This window comes from Populus nigra, chromosome 19 (genome assembly GCF_951802175.1).
Source record: "Populus nigra chromosome 19, ddPopNigr1.1, whole genome shotgun sequence".
NCBI classification, from domain to species: domain Eukaryota; kingdom Viridiplantae; phylum Streptophyta; class Magnoliopsida; order Malpighiales; family Salicaceae; genus Populus; species Populus nigra.
The window spans coordinates 10,097,737-10,118,137 of NC_084870.1; the positions used below are offsets into that span (position 1 = coordinate 10,097,737).

At 34.1% G+C, this 20,401-nt stretch overlaps 2 protein-coding genes and 1 non-coding gene across 4 annotated transcripts; all 3 read right to left on the reverse strand.

The window, feature by feature from the left end:
* Positions 1–1,194: 1,194 nt before the first annotated feature.
* On the reverse strand, positions 1,195–1,274 carry TRNAL-UAG (transfer RNA leucine (anticodon UAG)). Its single transcript has one exon. It is a non-coding gene; the product is annotated as a tRNA-Leu (tRNA).
* Positions 1,275–3,340: 2,066 nt separating this feature from the next.
* LOC133680340 (extra-large guanine nucleotide-binding protein 2-like) lies at positions 3,341–4,443 on the reverse strand. The gene has a single exon (XM_062103220.1). The coding sequence runs from the start codon at positions 3,930–3,932 to the stop codon at positions 3,507–3,509; it is 426 nt and encodes a 141-aa protein (XP_061959204.1). The 5' UTR covers positions 3,933–4,443; the 3' UTR covers positions 3,341–3,506.
* A 7,011-nt stretch (positions 4,444–11,454) lies between these two features.
* On the reverse strand, positions 11,455–19,070 carry LOC133679195 (extra-large guanine nucleotide-binding protein 1-like). Of its 2 annotated transcripts, XR_009836124.1 has the most exons (9): positions 17,437–19,070; positions 17,196–17,333; positions 17,004–17,108; positions 16,698–16,871; positions 15,111–15,285; positions 13,570–13,796; positions 12,914–13,077; positions 12,494–12,817; positions 12,058–12,197 (listed from the first exon to the last, which is right to left on the reverse strand). XR_009836124.1 is itself a non-coding variant. In XM_062101728.1 (8 exons), exons 1-8 carry the CDS (start codon positions 18,616–18,618, stop codon positions 11,621–11,623), a joined length of 2,742 nt encoding a protein of 913 aa, XP_061957712.1. In that variant the 5' UTR covers positions 18,619–19,066; the 3' UTR covers positions 11,455–11,620. The 2 variants fall into 2 exon arrangements, 1 of the variants encoding a protein (XP_061957712.1); XM_062101728.1 differs by lacking the exon at positions 12,494–12,817 and having other exon boundaries at positions 11,455–12,197; positions 17,437–19,066.
* Between the last annotated feature and the right edge of the window lie 1,331 nt (positions 19,071–20,401).

The following is a 20,401-nucleotide window of genomic DNA, read 5'->3' on the forward strand; positions in this document are numbered from 1 at the left end:
CTTTAATCCGAGGCATGCGAGTCAGTTTACCAGCATTGGTATATTCTGAGGCTTCCCTTTCCATGCTTATGGACTGCTTTAGTGCTTGAAGAAGAAAACTTGGTAGCTATAACGTCCTTAACAATGCTTCCCTTCTACTCCTTGTTTTCAAAACTCTGTAAAAATTGGCTCTTAGATTTTTAATAAAATTGTGCATTACAGCTTGAAATCCCATGTTTTTTTCCCTTGCCTGCGAATGTTCCAATTAATTCTTCCATTCTCATTCCAATCTACCAAAACAAATCATGTCGCGAAATATTCATGGGAAAATGAGGACAGCAGATCATCCAGATTGACAGCAAAGACATATCAGGAAACAAAAAATAAATTAACATGGGCAAGACATGAATAACTGCGGGAACGAAAATACGGTCACGATCACCGAAAGGGCTCACTTTCTTTTGTTTTTTTAGATATATCTAGGTGTACGAATGTGTTTACCTCGATTAATTTTATGGGCTCTAAGATACATAATTTCACGGGTTTTGAAATTAATGATTATATAAGCTTTCAGTGATCATCATATCATATGAGCAATCACATAATTCAAATCTAAAATTATATATATAAAAAAAATTTAATCTCAAATCTTTACTGTTTGGATGCCATATATATATATATATATATATATATATATATATATATATATTTTTGTTGTTAGTGAAAGCTGTGGGATTTAGCAAAAAAAAAACAAGTCTTCAACTTTTCTTTTATAGAAAACCTTGTGCTAAACCCACCTTGGCACCCAAAATGTCAAAACCAGCAAATAGTTTAGAAGCACTTTAAAGATCTTTTTGCCTTCAAATTTCAGTTTCTGTTGAATGGGGAAAGGTTTTTAGCTGATTAATTCAAGAACTGAACTTGACGTTTCCATTTATTGTCTTCGATGATAAATGAGTTTATTTTCTGCTTAAAAGAAAGTTGGTGAAAAGAATTTTATAAAATATATTGATTTAGATTTAAATGATATGCTTAAAATCCAATCAAATAAAAATTTCCTCGTGAAAATTGGATCGGAAATATCTTGACAAAACACGGGGGTTCTGAATGTGTGGACGGACTACTCTACTACCAAGTTAATTGAGTTCCTTTAACCGAGTTGATTCAGCGAGTCAATTCATAAAGAATGGGGATGGGATAAAAAGAGGAGAAATTTGACAGCTGTGGGATTTGAACCCACGCCCTTTCGGACCAGAGCCTAAATCTGGCGCCTTAGACCACTCGGCCAAACTGTCTTATATTGATAATCACTTCAGTTTAGTTGGATTAGTACTATTATATTGTTGGCACTTAGGCCCATAGTTTTTTGGAACTAATACCCGACACAAACTTTTAACCGAAAAATCTCAATTTGATTATTTGCTTAAATCAAGATTGTGGATATTATTCTAACATGATCTAATTTACTAAATAGATCTAAAGAAAAAAAAGATAATGTTCACCCTAATTAAAACACATAATTTGCATCTCATATTATGAATTCCACTAGGATAAATTAATTTTTTTATATAATATAATAAAAAATATTTACAATTAGCTTGATATTAAATGTTAAAATTAACTAAAAACTCAACATTAAACTATGAGATTAGAAAAAAAATACAAAAAATTAGAAAAAAAGTAAAAAAAATCTTAAATCCGAGTTAAAGATTTTACTAGGTTGAATTAATTTTTTTATAATATAATAAAAAAATATAAAAACTGATTTATAATCAATTTATTACTAAATAATAGAATTAACTAAAAATTTAATATTAAATAATAAGATTGAAAAAAGTATAAAAAAAATTAAAGAAAAAAACTAGAAGACCAATCAAATAAAGATAAAGAAAAATTAATTATTACACGACTTATATTAATCTTTTTAATGGTATTTGAAATATGTTAATACTTATTTTTTAAAATATATTTTATTTATAAATATATTAAAATAATATATTTTTTTATTTATTTAAAAATTATTTTTAACATTATCATATCAAAAGTAATCTAAATATATATAAAAAATTAATTTTAAATAAAAAATATAAATTATAAAAAGCGGCCGGAACGTGAATAGCCCCTGAAGCATGTGACATGTCTGTGCCTTTATATATATATATATATATATATATATATATATATATATTGTTTTTATAATATGTCCCTTCTTTTTTCAAAAGAAAAGGCGATGACAGGTGTTTATTGTTTAGAAGAAAATATTTCGCCTTCCAAGTTTTGAACCAGTAACCTCAACCGCAACTATTAACCATAGGATTAAAATACACACACACACATGTTTACTGTTTATTATATAATAAACAATAAACATGTTAATATATTTTTTTAATGTATATTAACATGACGGGATCCGTACCCTCCAAAACTGTGGTTATAAAAGGCAGCCCACAGGACAGGAGAAGCCCATCCTTGTAATTTTGCAATCATGGGAACCTCCAATATGCTGGCGCAATAATAATAATTCCGTTGGCCGTGTACGTGTCTGTGGACGCGATGACTTTTTTAAACTGAACATCTCTGGTTATCGCATGGAAGAGATAACATTATATTTATATACATTACAGACACGTAAGTCATAAGTTGGCGAAGGGAAGACCACTCATGCCAAAACACCTGTCTGCTTAGCGAGCCCACTCCATGATCAATTAATCATAGCGAATCTTAGGTTATGAGCATTCACACCCTAGCATCTCCTCTCACTCGTGAAGATATGCCTGCGGAAGCAGTACCTTCGAATATTCAAATATCGGGAAATTATATCCGTCCTTCCCATTTTAACCTTATGTAGGAGCATGAGCAACCGCAAGTAGATTTTTGGTCAGAAAACCACTTGTCCTTAACTATGCCAAACTGTCCACGGGTTTTTCGAAACCCACCACTCCTCTTCTTCTCTATTTAAACCCTCTACCTCTCTTATCAGTCCATCATTCATCAGAAGGTAACACTAAAGAAACCAGGGAGTCTTTTTGAGGGAAAAATAATGTCTGCAGTACTGGAGGTATGGGCGAGTGAGCTAGCAAAGCTTAAGGAGAAGGTTAGAACAAGGATGCCCTTCTTGTCAGAAACCAGAGAGCGCGACGTACAAGAAGAAAAGAGAGTTAAAAAAGAGAGGAAGGTGGCTCTGAGAGAAACTACAATGTCTGAGACCACAGTTTGCTTGCTTATGGAGAGGTTTGTGACTTGGTGATGAACCTAGGATGGAAAGAAATGTCCATGGTTCGTATAGAGGCGTGTCTGTAAAGTAAATTAGACTTGTGTTTTTACTTTGTAGTGCCTCTCTTCTACTAATTGAAAAACCAACTTTCTTGCACGTTTTAAATATCTATAATTTGAATTCGATTCTCCTGTCCTATACATGATTGGCATACATGAATAATATACAAAAATAAAAAATGAAGGAAATGTTGTTAATATCAGGCAGGCCCCTGTTCTCTCCAGGCTGAACTATGTGATTACAACATTGTTGATCATGAGGATGAACTTGCCTCTATGCTAGTAGAAGATAGCTCGTTGTTGTGGTAGTTAGGTTCCTCTTGCTTCCACCTCAGAACTTCTCTTGCATATTTAAGAGCTTCATCAACATTATCAGGTTCCAAACCAGTACATTTTGAAACGTACGACTTCCTGTCAGTAAGAGAATTGAACAATCTCTTGAACTTTACCGCAATATATTGGAAGGCACGGAGTTCCAATGGAGAGTTGGTACTTCTGCTGCTGTTGGGATTATTGCCCATCACAGGATTGAAGTCATGAAACCATTCACATCGTGTCAGCGGAACTTGTTCAATCTTTTCCTCGAGCAGGTCAAACTTATTCAGTATAAGACGGAACTTCTTCTCTTCAAAGGTTGGATGAGTGACAATGCGTTCAAATAGCTGCCTGCTTGCAATCATCTTGTTGATGGGAACTCCGTTGTTGTCTTCAGAAAACTCATCATAAGCAATCAATGAAACACAAAATAAGACAATATCAACATCCTCAAAACATCTCCAGCCATTTGCAAATTCCTCCGAGGGTTGTGGGATGAACTCTGATGAGTTGATACCTGCAAGTGTACATGTCACTGATTGTATACGGAAAGGATTGGATGAATCATGTTTGATTTTTCTTTAAAGCACCACAGACCCCCTTCGTTTTATTCTGATGAACACAAACTTAACAATTTATAATACATAGCAATTAAATATGAAATATCTGATAGCAAAGTCTGATGAACACAATCTTACATTAACTCGAACTGGATAATATAAGGTCAATCTGGCGAAATTGAAAACATAAAAGCAAGATTAATGACTATAAACAAACACAAAAGCTAACTATAGAGTTAAACCAGTGTGGAGAATGTGTTATTAGAATTGTTAAGAGAAAAAAAAATTGATTTTGGTTGAAAAATAAGATCCAAAAATACCAATTATCAGGGTGGAAAGGACATGGAACCTGCTTTGAGGGATGGACCGGATGTTGTTGGCTTGGTTGAAGAACCAATCAGGAATTGTTGTTTTCACACAGTTAGCAACTGGATTCTACAAAGACTATGTATTTATGGCGAACAAGAATCTTTCAATTGACTTGATGCAAGGAGAAATTTCTCATCTGTGCACGCCCAAGAGTAATCATCAAAGTGGTTTTTATTAATACATGTAACCATGTAAGTGATTAAGTATAAGATTTTGTTAACTGCGGTCACCACCTTGGATCTTCTGCAGTGACATCTGCGGAGTTATTCAGATGTAGCTGCACAATTTTTCTTTTTTGTAATCCGAGAACTGTAATCATCGGAAAATGAATCTTTAAGTGGTAAGTCGAAGTTGTACTACATCCATATCAACTGGCGTTGGCTAGATTTTTTAGCCAGGCGCCATCTGCTCATAAGAATCCAATGACAAGTCGTGATGCATGGGCAAGACCTTTAACCATGAGAAGCTGAGGCAAGCACGTATAAAAAATGTTCTTTCTAATTTGGAAATTAACTTGGCTCTGCTTCAACGAAGAATCCCTTTTTTCCATTCTAATTGATGTCAAGCTACAACGTTGAAAAAAAAATGATGTCAGATTCGGGAATCATGGCAACTATTTCCATAACTATAATCCATTGACAGGCCGTCCCCAGAAGCATAGCCCTGTCATTTCACTGATTTCACCAGCCCATGAGAGCATGACCACACATTGACTTGCAATTCTTTCTCTTTGCATGTAAAAAACAAGTATTAAGAATTAAGAGTTCCAAATTCCAATAGAGAAGGTCCTTTTAATTGTCCCTGCTACCCAGTTCTCCTATTCATTGACGGTTCTTAAGCTAGCAGTTACTCTTGGAAACATCGGCAAAGCAAAGGCAGCTACTGAATGAGCAATGAAGGTTCCTTGAAAGGGATTAAAGAACGTGAAAATCACTTCAAATTTTGCACAAGATAGTATAATATTTCCTCTGTAAACGAATGTTTACATGTTCAGAAGACAAAATAGTTAGGCCTTGACTAGGTGGGCTGCACAGCATTCCACAGACTAATAGTCTATCACCCACCCACATTAACGCGCTGAGAGGAAATTGCTAGGAATTGGTCAGAGCGAAGCAAAATGTGCCTCGTGTGTGTATGTCTCTCTCTCTCTCTCTCTCTCTCTCTCTCTCTATATATATATATATATATATATATATATATATATATATATATGGAGTTTTTAATACGGAGAGAGAGGAGAGCATCCGCATCATCAGCCATTGGTAAGTGATAATGCCTTCTTGACTATAAGATCACCACATGAGTTTCCAGTTTCCACCACGATTTATTATGTCAAACATGGATTTTGAAATGCTAGCTGGCACTAGTTTTAACATTATCCTTGATTGACATCTCCCTCTCCCTCTCCCTCTCTCTCTCTCATACGCGAGGACCATTTCTTCCAGCTCCTGTCCACGTCCAAGACCCCTAAATTATTTTTCAAATATGGAGGTGAATGGGGAACACTTTATTAGAGAATTATAACAGTTTAATATAAGAACAATATTCAACACACAGACACGCGCGCACACACACATATATATATAACCATGCAGTGTCACAAGAATCTCATTCTTTATTTTTATTTTTAATTCATATAGTTTTCAAAGTTGATCGTTCGACTATCATGAACCATTTAATGCATTCTGGGCTGGAGTATAATTCCTTCTACTTAGAAATTAACCTTGATGATATACATATATATTTAGATTAGTGTAACACGTTGAAATCTTAATGATTATCAACATTAATAATATAATAAGATGAGAGCTATATATCCTTGTGAGTTGTGATGACCAAAGCCTTTAAAACAGTAAATAAAAACCTCCACAGTTGCAGCTCTCATTCCTACAGGCTACAGTCCCATTCAAGTTGTGGAATAGGCGCTATCTTCTACCATTCTTTTCTGGTTTGCTTGAGATATTGTTTCACATCTTCAGCGCAATATTTTACAATCCTCGTATGTTTTTTCCAGTTGTCTTAAGCCGACGGCCTTGACAACCACGAATGTATAAAAATTGAAGGAAGAGCTGGCCGGTGACACCAAGTTGCACGGGTCACTCTCCAATCTGCAATCCAGACAGAAGAAAACTGGCATCCGAGTCAGTTAAAGCCCAGTAAAGTGACGAAATCAACTCATAGCTCAGTCCAAGAAACACCTATCTAATAAACCAGCCCACTGAATATTCCCCATAGATCAGTCAGCAAAGTCCATATATAATCGTTGAGCTTTGTAAATTACAATCAAGCCCGACATCCTCTGTTTTCAACAGCAAGCCTGATGCCTTTGGGTTACCCAATAAAGGTAGTACTGTACTTCACTTCCTCTTCCTTAAATCATTTCTCCTCTTCCAGTCAGGGATGGCAAACCGAGGTCTGTTGACTTGGAGGATGCACTCTCCGGGGGATAGCAACTCCTTTTCATATGTATACCGACCTCCATTTTCATTGGAGATAATTTTTAAACCCCTGTACTCGCCTCTATTTGAAAGCATATCTCCATTAAAGGCCTGCATCATTTTTTATGATTAGCACTTTTTATGTATTATTTAAAGTAAAGAAAAAAAATAGTATAAGCTTGATAATAATAATTTTGTTCGATCTTGACTTAGATTTAAAATTTACATAATATCTTGATTAACTAATTAGCTTTATGGTGACAAGGGTATTAATTTATAGAGATTTAACTATATAATTAAAAACAATTGTGTAGGATTGATTGCAAGTAGCATAAAATACTAAAATATTCCATATTTATTAAAATAAATGTGCGTTTCACAACATCAAAAGGCAAGCTCATAAATATAAAAATTTAGAATATAAAAATGTGGATGTGAAAGAAATTTTTATGGTATACAAGGAGGAATTAGTGACGAATATACTATTAATTAGTTAATTTTTATGATTTACTTTGAATAAAGAAACAAATAAAATAAAAAAATAAAATTCATAACCCATAAAAAAAATAAAAAATATCTCTAACTACAATTTCTCTATTTTAAAAAAATGAACATAAAAAAAACTTTTAAAATGTCATTATCTATTTAGTGCCATAAAAGTTTCCGGATATAAAATTAAAAGTTACCATATATACTTGTGTACATGATGAATCTCCATCCGATGGTAGGATTCAAATTTGTGGCCGCTTGGTCATCAAGTCTAATATCATGTCAAAAAATAATCTCAATCCAATAGTATAAATTGTTAGATGAGGTTCTAAAATATAATTTATATTATTTTTTAATACATCCGATTTCCATTCATCTTTTTAAGAGCTTGAAACTCCTAGATTAAGTGTTCTTTTGAGCACCGTTCAAGTCCAAGAAGACTAATTATGTAAAATGAAAGTTATAACTTGTTTTTGAACCACTTCTTTCATTAATTTCTTGTATCAACTATTTGGGTTTTGTTTAAAAAAAAAAGATCTATTTTCTTGATCCAAAATATATATGGGGTTCGGGGAAATAATGGAAATTACAATTACTCCCTTTTACATTTGAAAAAATAAAAATTCCCTTTTAAAATACAGCTTGTCTATTGCTCCTTTGTTAATAGAATACAAATTTTAATTTTCTTTTTCAAATTTGAAAAGAAAAAACTATAATAATTTGAAGTACTGTTTTCTACCGTGAGGACTTGTTTTGGAAAGCTGGAGTATTAAGCTTCAAGCTGGACCTCATGTATTTGTATGTTTGGAAACCTAATTTCATATACAGGACCCTAATTGCCAATACAAGCAATCTTGAAATAATGAAATATTAATTAAGCAGCAGAGATATATATACACAGATTAATGCAACAAAGCAATCGATCGCTTCTTTCGAAGATCTATTTCGTTTTCTTTCCTATCAATTTCAAGATTTCATAATCATATTTGCTTCGGTTGTGGGTTAGCTTAGAACCCACAAAAGATATATATATATATATATATATATATATATATATATATATATATATATATATATATCTATTGACTTTATGAATAGAAATGAGTGATTCATAAGCAATGATTTTGATCCTTCCTTGCTACGAAACAAAACATGATACCCAGTTTCATGTGGACCTCCATATTCCTCCTGGTTTTGGAGTGTTCCACGCTGCATTTTTCACTTTTGATTTTACATGTTATTTAATTATTATTTTTATTTGAAAAAAAATTAAATTGATATATTTTTTAATATTTTATGATAATTTTAATATGCTGACATAAAAAATAAAAAATATTTTAATATATTTTAAAACAAAATATTAATTTAAAAAACACCACATGCCACAATTAAATAAAAAAACATTATCTTATCTTCTTGTACAACTCCCCTGGGTAGCTTGTTGTAGTTTCCCTTTTCTTCTCTTACAAGAATTGTCGTTAATTAATTACAGTGTGGAAATTAAGAAACGTGCAACAAACAATATTATGCATCCCATTTGGAGCAGGACCATGTGTTATATATATATATATATATATATATATATATATATATATATATATGTATATCTCCATTAATTTTTTAAATTAATTTATATTTTTTTTTTCACTCTTTAAACCTCCCAATCCCTTTGCTTTAACTCTATTCATCTAAACATTCAAGCTTAACTTAATAATGTTAATTTAAGATTAATAATAAGCATAAAATATGGAAATTATCACGAAATTTAAAATGCTTATAAGTTTGAATGTGATGATGTTTTGAACATGATCATAATGCGATCATAATTAGCTCTTATAAGTAGTTTTTAATTACTAAGAAGATTATGAACCTTCCATCATATATGATTAATGTGAGACTATTAACAGACCTTAATAATTTAATAATACATGTACATCTTTTTAATTCTTTAATATTTAGTATTATATATTCTAGCTAGCTATATTTACTCATTATAATTTCACTTTCGAATTTAAAATAAATAATAAAAAAACCAAATACTGTAGATAATTTTTCTTTTAAAAGTGACTTCTTTTTCCTTCGATTCTCTCAGGTTTTTTTTCTTTTTTTTCCAATGAACATCTCTGGTTATCGCATGGAAGAGATAACATTATATAATATATACAGACACGTAAGTCATAAGGTGGCGAAGGGAAGACCACTCATGCCAAAACACCTGTCTGCTTAGTGAGCCCACTCCATGATCAATTAATCATAGCAAATCTTAGGTTATGAGCATTCACACCCTAGCATCTCCTCTCACTCGTGAAGATATGCCTGCGGAACCAGTACCTTGGAATATTCAAATATCGGGAAATTATATCCGTCCTTCCCATTTTAACCTTACGTAGGAGCATGAGCATGAGCAACCGCAAGTAGATTTTTGGTCAGAAAACCACTCTGTCCCGAACTATGCCAAACTGTCCACGGGTTTTTCGAAACCCACCACTCCTTTTCTTCTCTATTTAAGTGTGTGTTTGGTATTGTGCTAGCTGTTGAGGTTGTGGTTTGAAAAAAATTATTTTATAAAAAGTACTTTTAGTTAAGGTTAGTTTGAAAAAATAGATGTTTGGTTAAAACTATGGTTGAAATTAAGGTTGAAAAAAAAGTAATTTAATGTGTTTGGTTAAGAATGCTTTTAAAATTGAAGTTATAAAATAATTTAAATATATATATATATATTAATATTGATGGTTTTAAATTTAAATATTGTGGAATTAATTACACCTATTACATCATGAAATAAATAATACTTTATATAAAGTATTTTTTATTATTCCATTAAACTATTTGCAATTCCATCATATATAAATTTCATCCAACAAGAACTACAGTTTTCATAACTTGCAACAAATTCATAAATATAATGTGGTGGTTGACGCGCACCAACACATTCGATAATTTTTTATTGTTCCATTAAAAAGATAAAAAATTATAAAAAATAATTAATTAAAAAAACACACAATTCTAAATATTACAAAAACCTATTCATAATTACCACCTAATTTCAAAACATAAATCAAAGTGTTAGGTCCACACATATAATCCAAAATTGATTATTTATATATATATATATATAATAAAACTAATTAATTATTAATACCTTTTTATTTTAAAAATTATTTATTTATTCTCTATGTATGTTCTTGGAATTGAATTAAAAAATAAAAAATATTTATTTTATAAATAATACATAAAATAAATTAATTTTTTAAATAAATTTTATACGAGAAATATATCTCTTTTCCAAAGCTATCATAATTTTTTCTAAAATAATAATAAGATGTTGCCATTATCATACTTATTTAATATAAAAATATCATTAAAAAACAATGACATTAACTAATCTGGAATCTCTGCATTCAAAAGCTTCTTTTTTTTTATTCTCATTCTCTACTTTCCACGTTTTCTAATTAGCAATCACGGCAAAAGCAAGACAGACTTGCTTCTGGCATTTTTGCGTTTGGAACGCATATTTATGTGGGATCTATACATCAAAAAGTGTGGCCCATTGTTTACCAAACACATTATAATTATTAACACAGCTAAACACAGACACAACCACCTAAACAAACACAGTCTAAATTTTAAACCCTCTATCTCTCTTCTCATTTCATCCTTCATAAAAAGGTAACACCGAAGAAACCAGCGAGTCTTTTGAGGGAAAATTAATGTCTGCAGTAGTGGAGTCATGGGCGAGTGAGCTAGCAAAGCTTAAGGAGAAGGTTAGAACAAGGATGCCCTTCTTGTCAGAAACCAGAGAGGGCGAAGTACAAGGAGAAAAGGGAGTTAAAAAAGAGAGGAAGGTGGCTCTGAGAGAAACTACAATGTCTGAGACCACAGTTTGCTTGTTTATGCAGAGCTTTGTAACTTGGTGATGAACCAAGGATGGAAAGAAATGCCCATAGTTCGTATAGAGGCGTGTCTGTAAAGTAAATTAGACTTGTGTTTTTACTTTGTAGTGCCTCTCTTCTACTAATTGAAAAACCAACTTTCTTGCACGTTTTAAATATCTATAACTTGATTTCGATTCTCCTGTCCTATACATGATTGGCATACATGAATAATATACAAAAATAAAAAATGAAGGAAATGTTGTTAATATCAGGCAGGCCCCTATTCTCTCCAGGCTGAACTATGTGATTACAACATTGTTGATCATGAGGATGAACTTGCCTCCATGCTAGTAGAAGATAGCTCGTTGTTGTGGTAGTTAGGTTCCTCTTGCTTCCACCTCAGAACTTCTCTTGCATATTTAAGAGCTTCATCAACATTATCAGGTTCCAAACCAGTACATTTTGAAACGTACAACTTCCTGTCAGTAAGAGAATTGAACAATCTCTTGAACTTTACCGCAATATATTGGAAGGCACGGAGTTCCAATGGAGAGTTGGTACTTCTGCTGCTGTTGGGATTATTGCCCATCACAGGATTGAAGTCATGAAACCATTCGCATCGTGTCAGCGGAACTTGTTCAATCTTTTCCTCGAGCAGGTCAAACTTATTCAGTATAAGAAGGAACTTCTTCTCTTCAAAGGTTGGATGAGTGACAATGCGTTCAAATAGCTGCCTGCTTGCAATCATCTTGTTGATGGGAACTCCGTTGTTGTCTTCAGAAAACTCATCATAATCAATCAATGAAACACAAAATAAGACAATATCAACATCCTCAAACATCTCCAGCCATTTGCAATTTCCTCCGAGGATTGTGGGATGAACTCTGATGAGTTGATACCTGCAAGTGTACATGTCACTGATTATATACGGAAAGGATTGGATGGATCATCTTTGATTTTTCGTTAAAGCACCACACACCCCCTTCGTTTTATTCTGATGAACACAAACTTAACAATTTATAATACATAGCAATTAAATATGAAATATCTAATAGCAAACTTGTCTAAAAACTTTCCTCGCAAATTTATTATATGGAGGGGGGAATGAAGAAAAGCATTGAAACATATCAATTCCGAATTTTTAGCTACTCAAATGGTCAGGTTAAACCATATAGAAGAGAGACTTTCTTTGTACCTCTTAATGACCCTGAGAAGAAAATAGTGTGGAAGCTGTAAATGGCGTGACTTTGATTTTAATGCTGACTTCTAATTAATTAGGTGTTCTCTGGATTGGAAAAACAAGAACTCAAAACTCCGTAGTTTTTTGCCAATATCTGAAACTTCTGACCATAATTGCATATCAGATTAAACATAATTGGGACTTGATTTTGGCTGGCTGATTTGAAGTGCTTGGAATGACAGTTCACTGGTCAAAATTACCAGCAAAAAGCGATTCTTAGAATTTCAAGCGGCAATTTAGTCAGAAACTGCAGAGAAGAGATTTGGACATATAATGAACCTGGTCAGGAATGCAGGGCACTTTTAAAATTTTTGCAGGACATTAATCTCTCAAAAAGGTAGTCTGCAATGTGTAAAGTCTGTAAATAGAACTAACCTCAGCAAGGGATCATGCTGATAACCAAAGTTCTCGCAGCAATCTTGAGCCAGCTTGGGAAATGAAAATTCCATGCAAGAAAGCCCCTTGGATGAACTAATTCCCTCAGCATACAAGATGTCCATATCAGATGGCTGGTAGTCTGGCCTTGCAATCTCAACAGCCTAAGCAGCAGGAAGACAACATAAGATCTTAAAGATATGATAAAAAGTTGTTACACCAATCATATTTCATGCACCTGCCACATTCAGATTCTAATTATTCTGCCTCCTTACAGTAACAGGGTCACAACTCAAAAGGACCACGTCATGGTTGATTAGAATACCCAATCTCATGCAATCAAGGAAATGAGATTTAAAAAAACGAATCAACCAGGTCCTGAGACTTCAATTCAACACTTATTCAAAGAATAGAAAGAGTGGCTTCTCTTTTATTTCCTCTTCGTGGTTTTCATAAGCATGCCAGCTAAGCAGAGCAAGACAAAAGGCACATAACCAATTGCAAACCCGACGTTTTGAATTAGATTATGAACATACAAAAAAGAAAGAAGAATAAGAAGACAAGGAAAGAAATAAAAGGAAAGGGACAAAACTACAACTTATTCTAAGAATTGTAATGACAAAAGTGAAAGACAAGGACATGAAGCATCGTTTTACCCGTTCTAGGAAATAAGTGGCAGCCCTTGGTAGCAATTCTAGTTCGTTCCTCCTGTTGTATGTGGCTAGAAAGGCTCCATCTCTCCACAATTCCTCAACTAAAGGTGCGTATTCACCAGCAGGGAAACTGGATTCCAAATTACCAGACACTATTACTTGGAGGAGCCAATCCGAGAAAGCTTTCAGTCTTGGTCCAATAGAATATATTGTTTTACGGTCAATCTGACCTGTATTAACAGTTGAGACTAAATAATTCAGATCATAAATAATTCCAAATTACTGGTGTCAATTTGTTCACGCCAAACATGTGATTTATAGATGGAAAAATACGATGGTCAAATAAGTTAAAATATAAAAGTGGCATCTTGTAAAATGGGAAGAGAAATAAAAATAAAGGTGCATTTGAATCAAGGATCAAACAAATTTATGAGCAACTATGTGCTAATGAGGCAGGATATAACTGACGCAACAATGTAAAATAGATTTTAACATGATTTCCATCTATTTTTTAAGAGAAAAGATACATTTTGAGTTACCTCTCTGAATGATATCATTAGTGAGACATATAAAATGAATAACCAAAATATTGCTTTTAGTCAGCAACGAGTGGTTATATGTCACTGCAGAGAACTTTTTGGGTCATATAGCATAACTCATACATTCCTTAACTCATAATGTGGTAGCTAAAACCAACCTTTAAGAGGTACTTAGGTAACATTCACAGGACCCAAGCCCTCAATTCCTACTTTTCTTACTTCATTCATCCCCAAAAAACTTGTATCTTGCATTTTTAGTTTCCAGTCACTAAACAAGCACCAAATATCAGCCTAAAGGGAAGCCTAATCAGTAATAAACCCTCACCTTCTCTCCAAAAAATTAAACCTTTTACCCTAGTCTACAGAACATAAAAGGATGCAAAAGTTTATCAACCTGTCTGAAATGATAACTACTCCTAAACATTTAAATAATTCAAGTATCCACTCAAACCAACACAATTTTTTGGAATTCTGTAGGTTCGGGTAATCTCTAAGTTTTTGTAACCTTTATAAATTAGTTGGAAAATAAAAACTTGAACCATGATGTAATACACTTCCACAATAATTTTCATTGCTTTCTATTTAATGGACTTCAATATAGTTCACCATCAAACTTCTACCTGACACCAAGAAAATGACAAGAAAAAAAAGAGGAAGAAAGAAAGCTCAGATTCTTAAACATTACCCCCAAAACAAGTTGCGTGTATATTGTGCATGTATGATTATATCAGAAGAACTTGGCAATCAAGATGGTAGATATTATATAAAGGAGGATTGGCAATCCTTGACTATGATGGATGCTGAAGACTAAGCTTTCAGACTTCCAGCAGGAAAGCGATGCTGGAGGTCTATAAGAACTAAAGAGAATTTTGATAATCCAGGGTTCAGTGACTGGAAATTTATGCGTCATCTGCGCATCCTTGCATGATTCTTACAAAACAGTGGAGAAAGAACCGGATCATAAGCTTCACAGAGAAGAACATAAAAAATCGATGTGTGATTTACCTGAAGAACTATGTTGGTGCACAAACTTCCTTCTTTTATCAATCAAGCATTCTTCTTCAAATCTTTCACGCCCTTCAAGCAGTATACCCATATAGCCATACAAACTGCATTGAATAATAGACTTGATACTTTGACGCTCATCTTCAGAAAAAGGAACGTTGTATACAATTTTTGCCTGCAATATGCAAATAATTTTCAATGTTTTGAGTTCTTGTGCTGCCAAAAATCGAGGCAGGGTTGAAGAAAGATAAGATAATTATTAAACGATTGCTCCTACACTGCAATTCATAGTAATATTACTCATGTTAATATGTGGGATTTGAATGGACCAATCTAAACATAGATGATACATTAAAGCATGGAGCATTGTTGACATATGGATGGAATGATCTAGTGCGGGAAAAGTACGTCTCACATTTTGCAGGAAAAGCAGAGCATATGCATTTCAGAAGTCATGACCAAGTGCTGGGACAACATTGCATTGATCAGGAAATGTATGACCTTCTGCACAAAGGCTTGGCCTTGAGATACAATGTTATGACCTTGCATCGAATGCATGGCATATAATGTATCATCTGGGAAGGGGTTATTTTGTGTAGGATAAATTATGGAACAGATTTTAGTTAAAATTAATGAAGACAATTTGAATGGGACAGAACGAGAAAATGAGTAAAGCCAATGAAGTAAAGGCCACTACTATTTGTAACCATCTCTTTTGCAATTAGGATCATAATTGAGTACAATAACATCCTTAGAACAATTAAACATCTGAAGAGCTTCATCTTAACATTGTTACAACTCAACATGATACAGAAGTAGCAGTATTAAGGATTTCAAATGGGCGCAAGCACACTCATAAGTATATGAAAATATTGAAGCGTACAGCAGAACATTTCATATATGTTTTTATGACTTTGCTTATATGCATTTTTGCATGTTCTCAGCATGGTCCAAAACTCAAATTATGTAGATTTTAGATGTCAGCATAAACAGATGTTCTAGAATTTTCCATAAGACTTTAATTATTTTGATGAGTAGATAGACTCCCTAGTTAACATAAAGGAGAAAGTGGTGGGGACACTATATCCTCACCGCAAATTACACGAGTATATAAACGGAGACAACAAATAATGGTCATGCTAGTTACTCTTTGGTTGGGAGACAAAGTTCATTTAGACCTATTTCATTGTTTTTATTTGATTTATTTGGGTTATTTATGTTAGACAGTTTTAATTGATAAACTGAGCCTAATAGTTAAATGTTTTAGAATTATGATATTTATATGTTTCTTTTTTATCTCGTGAGATGGTTTTGGAAGATATGATAAAAATAACAGACTATTCCTCCTCTGAATTCTCTTTTCTTCCTAGCTTTTCTTTCTGTGCTTTTAATTCTTGGCTTCTTTCTTTCTTTCTTTGCTTTTATTTTTCTTTAATTTATTGTCCCCCATCAAAAAGTTAAGGTGATCATGATATGGAGCACAATTGGAAATAAGCGACTTCATTGAGAATCAACAGAGCTAGATTTGTCATTTATGACCAGTAAAATAAGCATAAGATATGTTATTTCACTCCACTGAATCCTTACCTGTTTAAATATGGTACATGTGCCAGATTTTTCAGAACCAACTAGAAGAAGCTTATGAAGTGTTTTCTGCTCAAGGTTGCTTGCCATTGCATCATTCACTCCCTCCGCACTAGGCTTGGTAAAATCAGGAGGAGTTGGCAGAGACAGGACAGCACATATTAGCTTTGCTCCAGCCTGAAAAGGAAGTATTTCCATTATTGTTCAAGCTTTGATGATTAAGATAGAGCAGGAAAAATAAGCATAAATGCAAAAGCAGGATGGGGTTGGACTAAATCAACAGATTTCCCAGTACAAATGCAAACATACCTTTGTCCATATTTTCCCTTTTACGTTATTCATTCCCTCTTCCTGGTAATCACCTTCTGCACTAACCCAAAGGTGAGTTGCTCCTTCACATTTCACCTTTGCCAGCTGCAAAGATTTAATAGAATGGCATCAGTCTTATGTCTTTAAGGAAATCACATTATAAAATAACCAAATAGTGTCTAGCACAACAACCCGCAGCATTAAGTGCTCTGTTGTAGTGATCTTGCGATTATTTATCATTATGTTAGTATTTCCATAGCTAGCATCTGCCTGGATGTGACCCCCGACTGTCAATTGGGGACTGATTATTTGACAAGGCTTCCGTCCTTCCTGTTCAAGCATGGCGGAAGAATAAATCCAATGCAGTGCCACAAAATTGAGGTAATTGTTTATCTAAAGTGAAAGGCAAAATTCAAAGAAAGTGGATATTAACCTTTCCCCAAAAACCAGATACTTTATCATACCAGTAGTATCCTGGTTTTAATTTTTTGGGTGGGTGTGGGCAGGTCTGCAGTAGGAATAGCTCCTGTTTAGAAAGACGCTGTCGATTTACATAAATGAGTTCTGGTGGTAGCTGATTCACCGCACATGATCTCTCAGAACCCATTATCTGTCTCACTTCGACCACAGGAAATAGATGCTTTAGCATCCGAGAGCATTTACCCAAGGTCTTTCGCCTTGACTCGTCAATCCTTTGACCAATGCAGGTAACACACTTTCTTCCTTCTGGCATCGATCCCATTGCTCTTATCACACAATTTGGACAATACTTTGCGCCACAAACAATGCAAACCTCCTTCTCAGTAAGCCTGCTTCCCTTCATGCATCGATAGCAGGTCCCTTTCTTCCCAGGCCTTACGGCTATATGCCTCCCAGGGACACTACTGTCAGTGTCATGTACATCAGATTCATTGTCCACTACGTCATTTGATTCGGGATCACGGAAAGTTACAATTGATGTCTTTCTGACATGGCCAGGAGCTTCTTCATTATGATCCTCCTCTTGGCAAGAAAAAATCTCAGATGAATTACTGTGTGAGCTTTTAGATTCTATTGATTCATAATTAGTGGGATTCATATATTCACGAGAGTCTTGACCTGCATATTCGTTACCATCAGGCAATTCCGACACTTCCAAGCTTCCTGGTAATTCACCAGAACCATTGCGAAAATCCAATCTACCAGAACTTCGTATTCCATCAGATAATTTTGGTCTACACTCATCATCATTTGCACAATGCGAAGCACTCGAGTCATCTACCCTAGATGCTTCACATGGCATACCATTTCCATTCATGACCGCATCCGTGTCTAAGCAAACAGTCCGATCCGAGACTAAATTTGGCTTCTTGGACAGTTTCCTGTTAGACTTTACAATAGGCTGTACAACTGGCAATGACTCATCACTCGTCAAAGAGCCTGAGCCAATCACGGGAGAAGCAACTGGGATCTGCTTTAAATCAACAGGCGCTGCTCGAGGAACATCATAAGTGACCAGAGGACCAGAATATACCACAGCAAATGAGAATTCAAAACTGTTATGCTTGTCTTCGTCGTCCTTTTCTACCTGAATTGCAGACCCAATAGGTAAAATTTTCCTCAAAAACCCAGCCATCTTATAATATTCTCTAAATTAAACAACAAGAAACCCAAAAAGACACCAGCTTTCTCAACACCCCATGAAGCTGAGCCAGTAAAATAAAAAACCCATGAAGCAATACAAATTATACCAAATACCCATGAAGCAAAACCAATAAATCCATCAACCCAATAATAAAAACCATAAAAAAGTGGGAAAAGAGAGAAGGGGATAATAGTGATTCTAAACCAAAGTCTGCTTACTGAATGTGGTTTAGAAACAAAAGAGAGAGGGAGGGAGGGAGGGAGGGAGGGAGGGAGGGAGGGAGAGTCTTTTTCTCTTACCAATAGAGAAGAAGACAGCATATCATGAAGAAACATTTTCAAGAACTAATTTTTTGTGTCCATAATTTCCAAGTCAACGCGTTGAACAAGCAGTTTCTCGGAATTGGCGATGAGCGATACGAAATGAGAAAATTCTTCATTTGGCAGTTTCATGGGATTGTTAACGTTGACTGTTTTGGCGCTCTTACCGGTCACTCTGTTTTTAATTCTCTTCCTTTTCGCTTTCAACTACATGTCGTGTGGGGTTTTCTTTCTTTACGCTTTCACTCGGTTGTTAATGTTCATAGCATACAAAAAAAAAATCCAGCTTAATTTTATTGTTTGCCCTTGCATTTGTTTGCAGTGTCAATCTTCCTCTTGTGTTTTCATTTCTGTTAATTGAAGCTGGTTACTAACATTTGGTTAAATTAATTTTGCATGCAGCGGGATAAAATTCTGTTATCTTACTAAAGCTTCTATTTTCTTTTTCTTTTTCTTTTTTTCACATCGTCTCGCGTTGCATTTGTTATTGAATCTTATGCGTGACATGTATTGTGCGAAACTCAAGTTAGTTTTTCTTGAATTTTGATTGGATGCACATAATATCATGCCATGCAAAGCTAACGTTTGATTAGACAGACATTAGTCATTGGCTTCAACTTATTCAAACTAGATGACACAATCTTACATTAACTCGAACTGGATAATATAAGGTCAATCTGGCAAAATTGAAAACATAAAAGCAAGATTAATGACTATAAACAAACACAAAAGCTAACTATAGAGTTAAACCAGAGTGGAGAATGTGTTATTAGAATTGTTAAGAGAAAAAAAATTTATTTTGGTTGAAAAATAAGAAGATCCAAAAATACCAATTATCAGGGTGGAAAGGACATGGAACCTGCTTTGAGGGATGGACCGGATGTTGTTGGCTAGGTTGAAGAACCAATCAGGAATTGTTGTTTTCACACAGTTAGCAACTGGATTCTACAAAGACTATGTATTTATGGCGAACAAGAATCTTTCAATTGACTTGATGCAAGGAGAAATTTCTCATCTGTGCACGCCCAAGAGTAATCATCAAAGTGGTTTTTATTAATATATGTAACTATGTAAGTGATTAAGTATAAGATTTTGTTAACTGCGGTCACCACCTTGGATCTTCTGCAGTGACATCTGCGGAGTTATTCAGATGTAGCTACACAATTTTTCTTTTTTGTAATCCGAGAACTGTAGTCATCGGAAAATAAATTTTTAAGTGGTAATTCGAAGTTGTACCACATCCATATCAACTGGCGTTGGCTAGATTTTTTAGCCAGGCGCCATCTGCTCATAAGAATCCAATGACAAGTCGTGATGCATGGGCAAGACCTTTAACCATGAGAAGCTGAGGCAAGCACGTATAAAAAAATGTTCTTTCTAATTTGGAAATTAACTTGGCTCTGCTTCAACGAAGAATCCCTTTTTTCCATTCTAATTGATGTCAAGCTACAACG

What these genes read in the sequence shown, in the direction of transcription:
- LOC133680340 (XM_062103220.1), bottom strand. Translation starts at nt 3,932, where the DNA reads ATGATTGCAAGCAGGCAGCTATTTGAACGCATTGTCACTCATCCAACC.
- LOC133679195 (XM_062101728.1), bottom strand. Translation starts at nt 18,618, where the DNA reads ATGGCTGGGTTTTTGAGGAAAATTTTACCTATTGGGTCTGCAATTCAG. An exon ending in GCACCAACATAGTTCTTCAG is followed by an intron (nt 13,797 to 15,110) that starts GTAAATCACACA and finishes CTGTTAATACAG; the next exon opens with GTCAGATTGACCGTAAAACA. An exon ending in CAGCATGATCCCTTGCTGAG is followed by an intron (nt 12,198 to 12,913) that starts GTTAGTTCTATT and finishes GTACACTTGCAG; the next exon opens with GTATCAACTCATCAGAGTTC.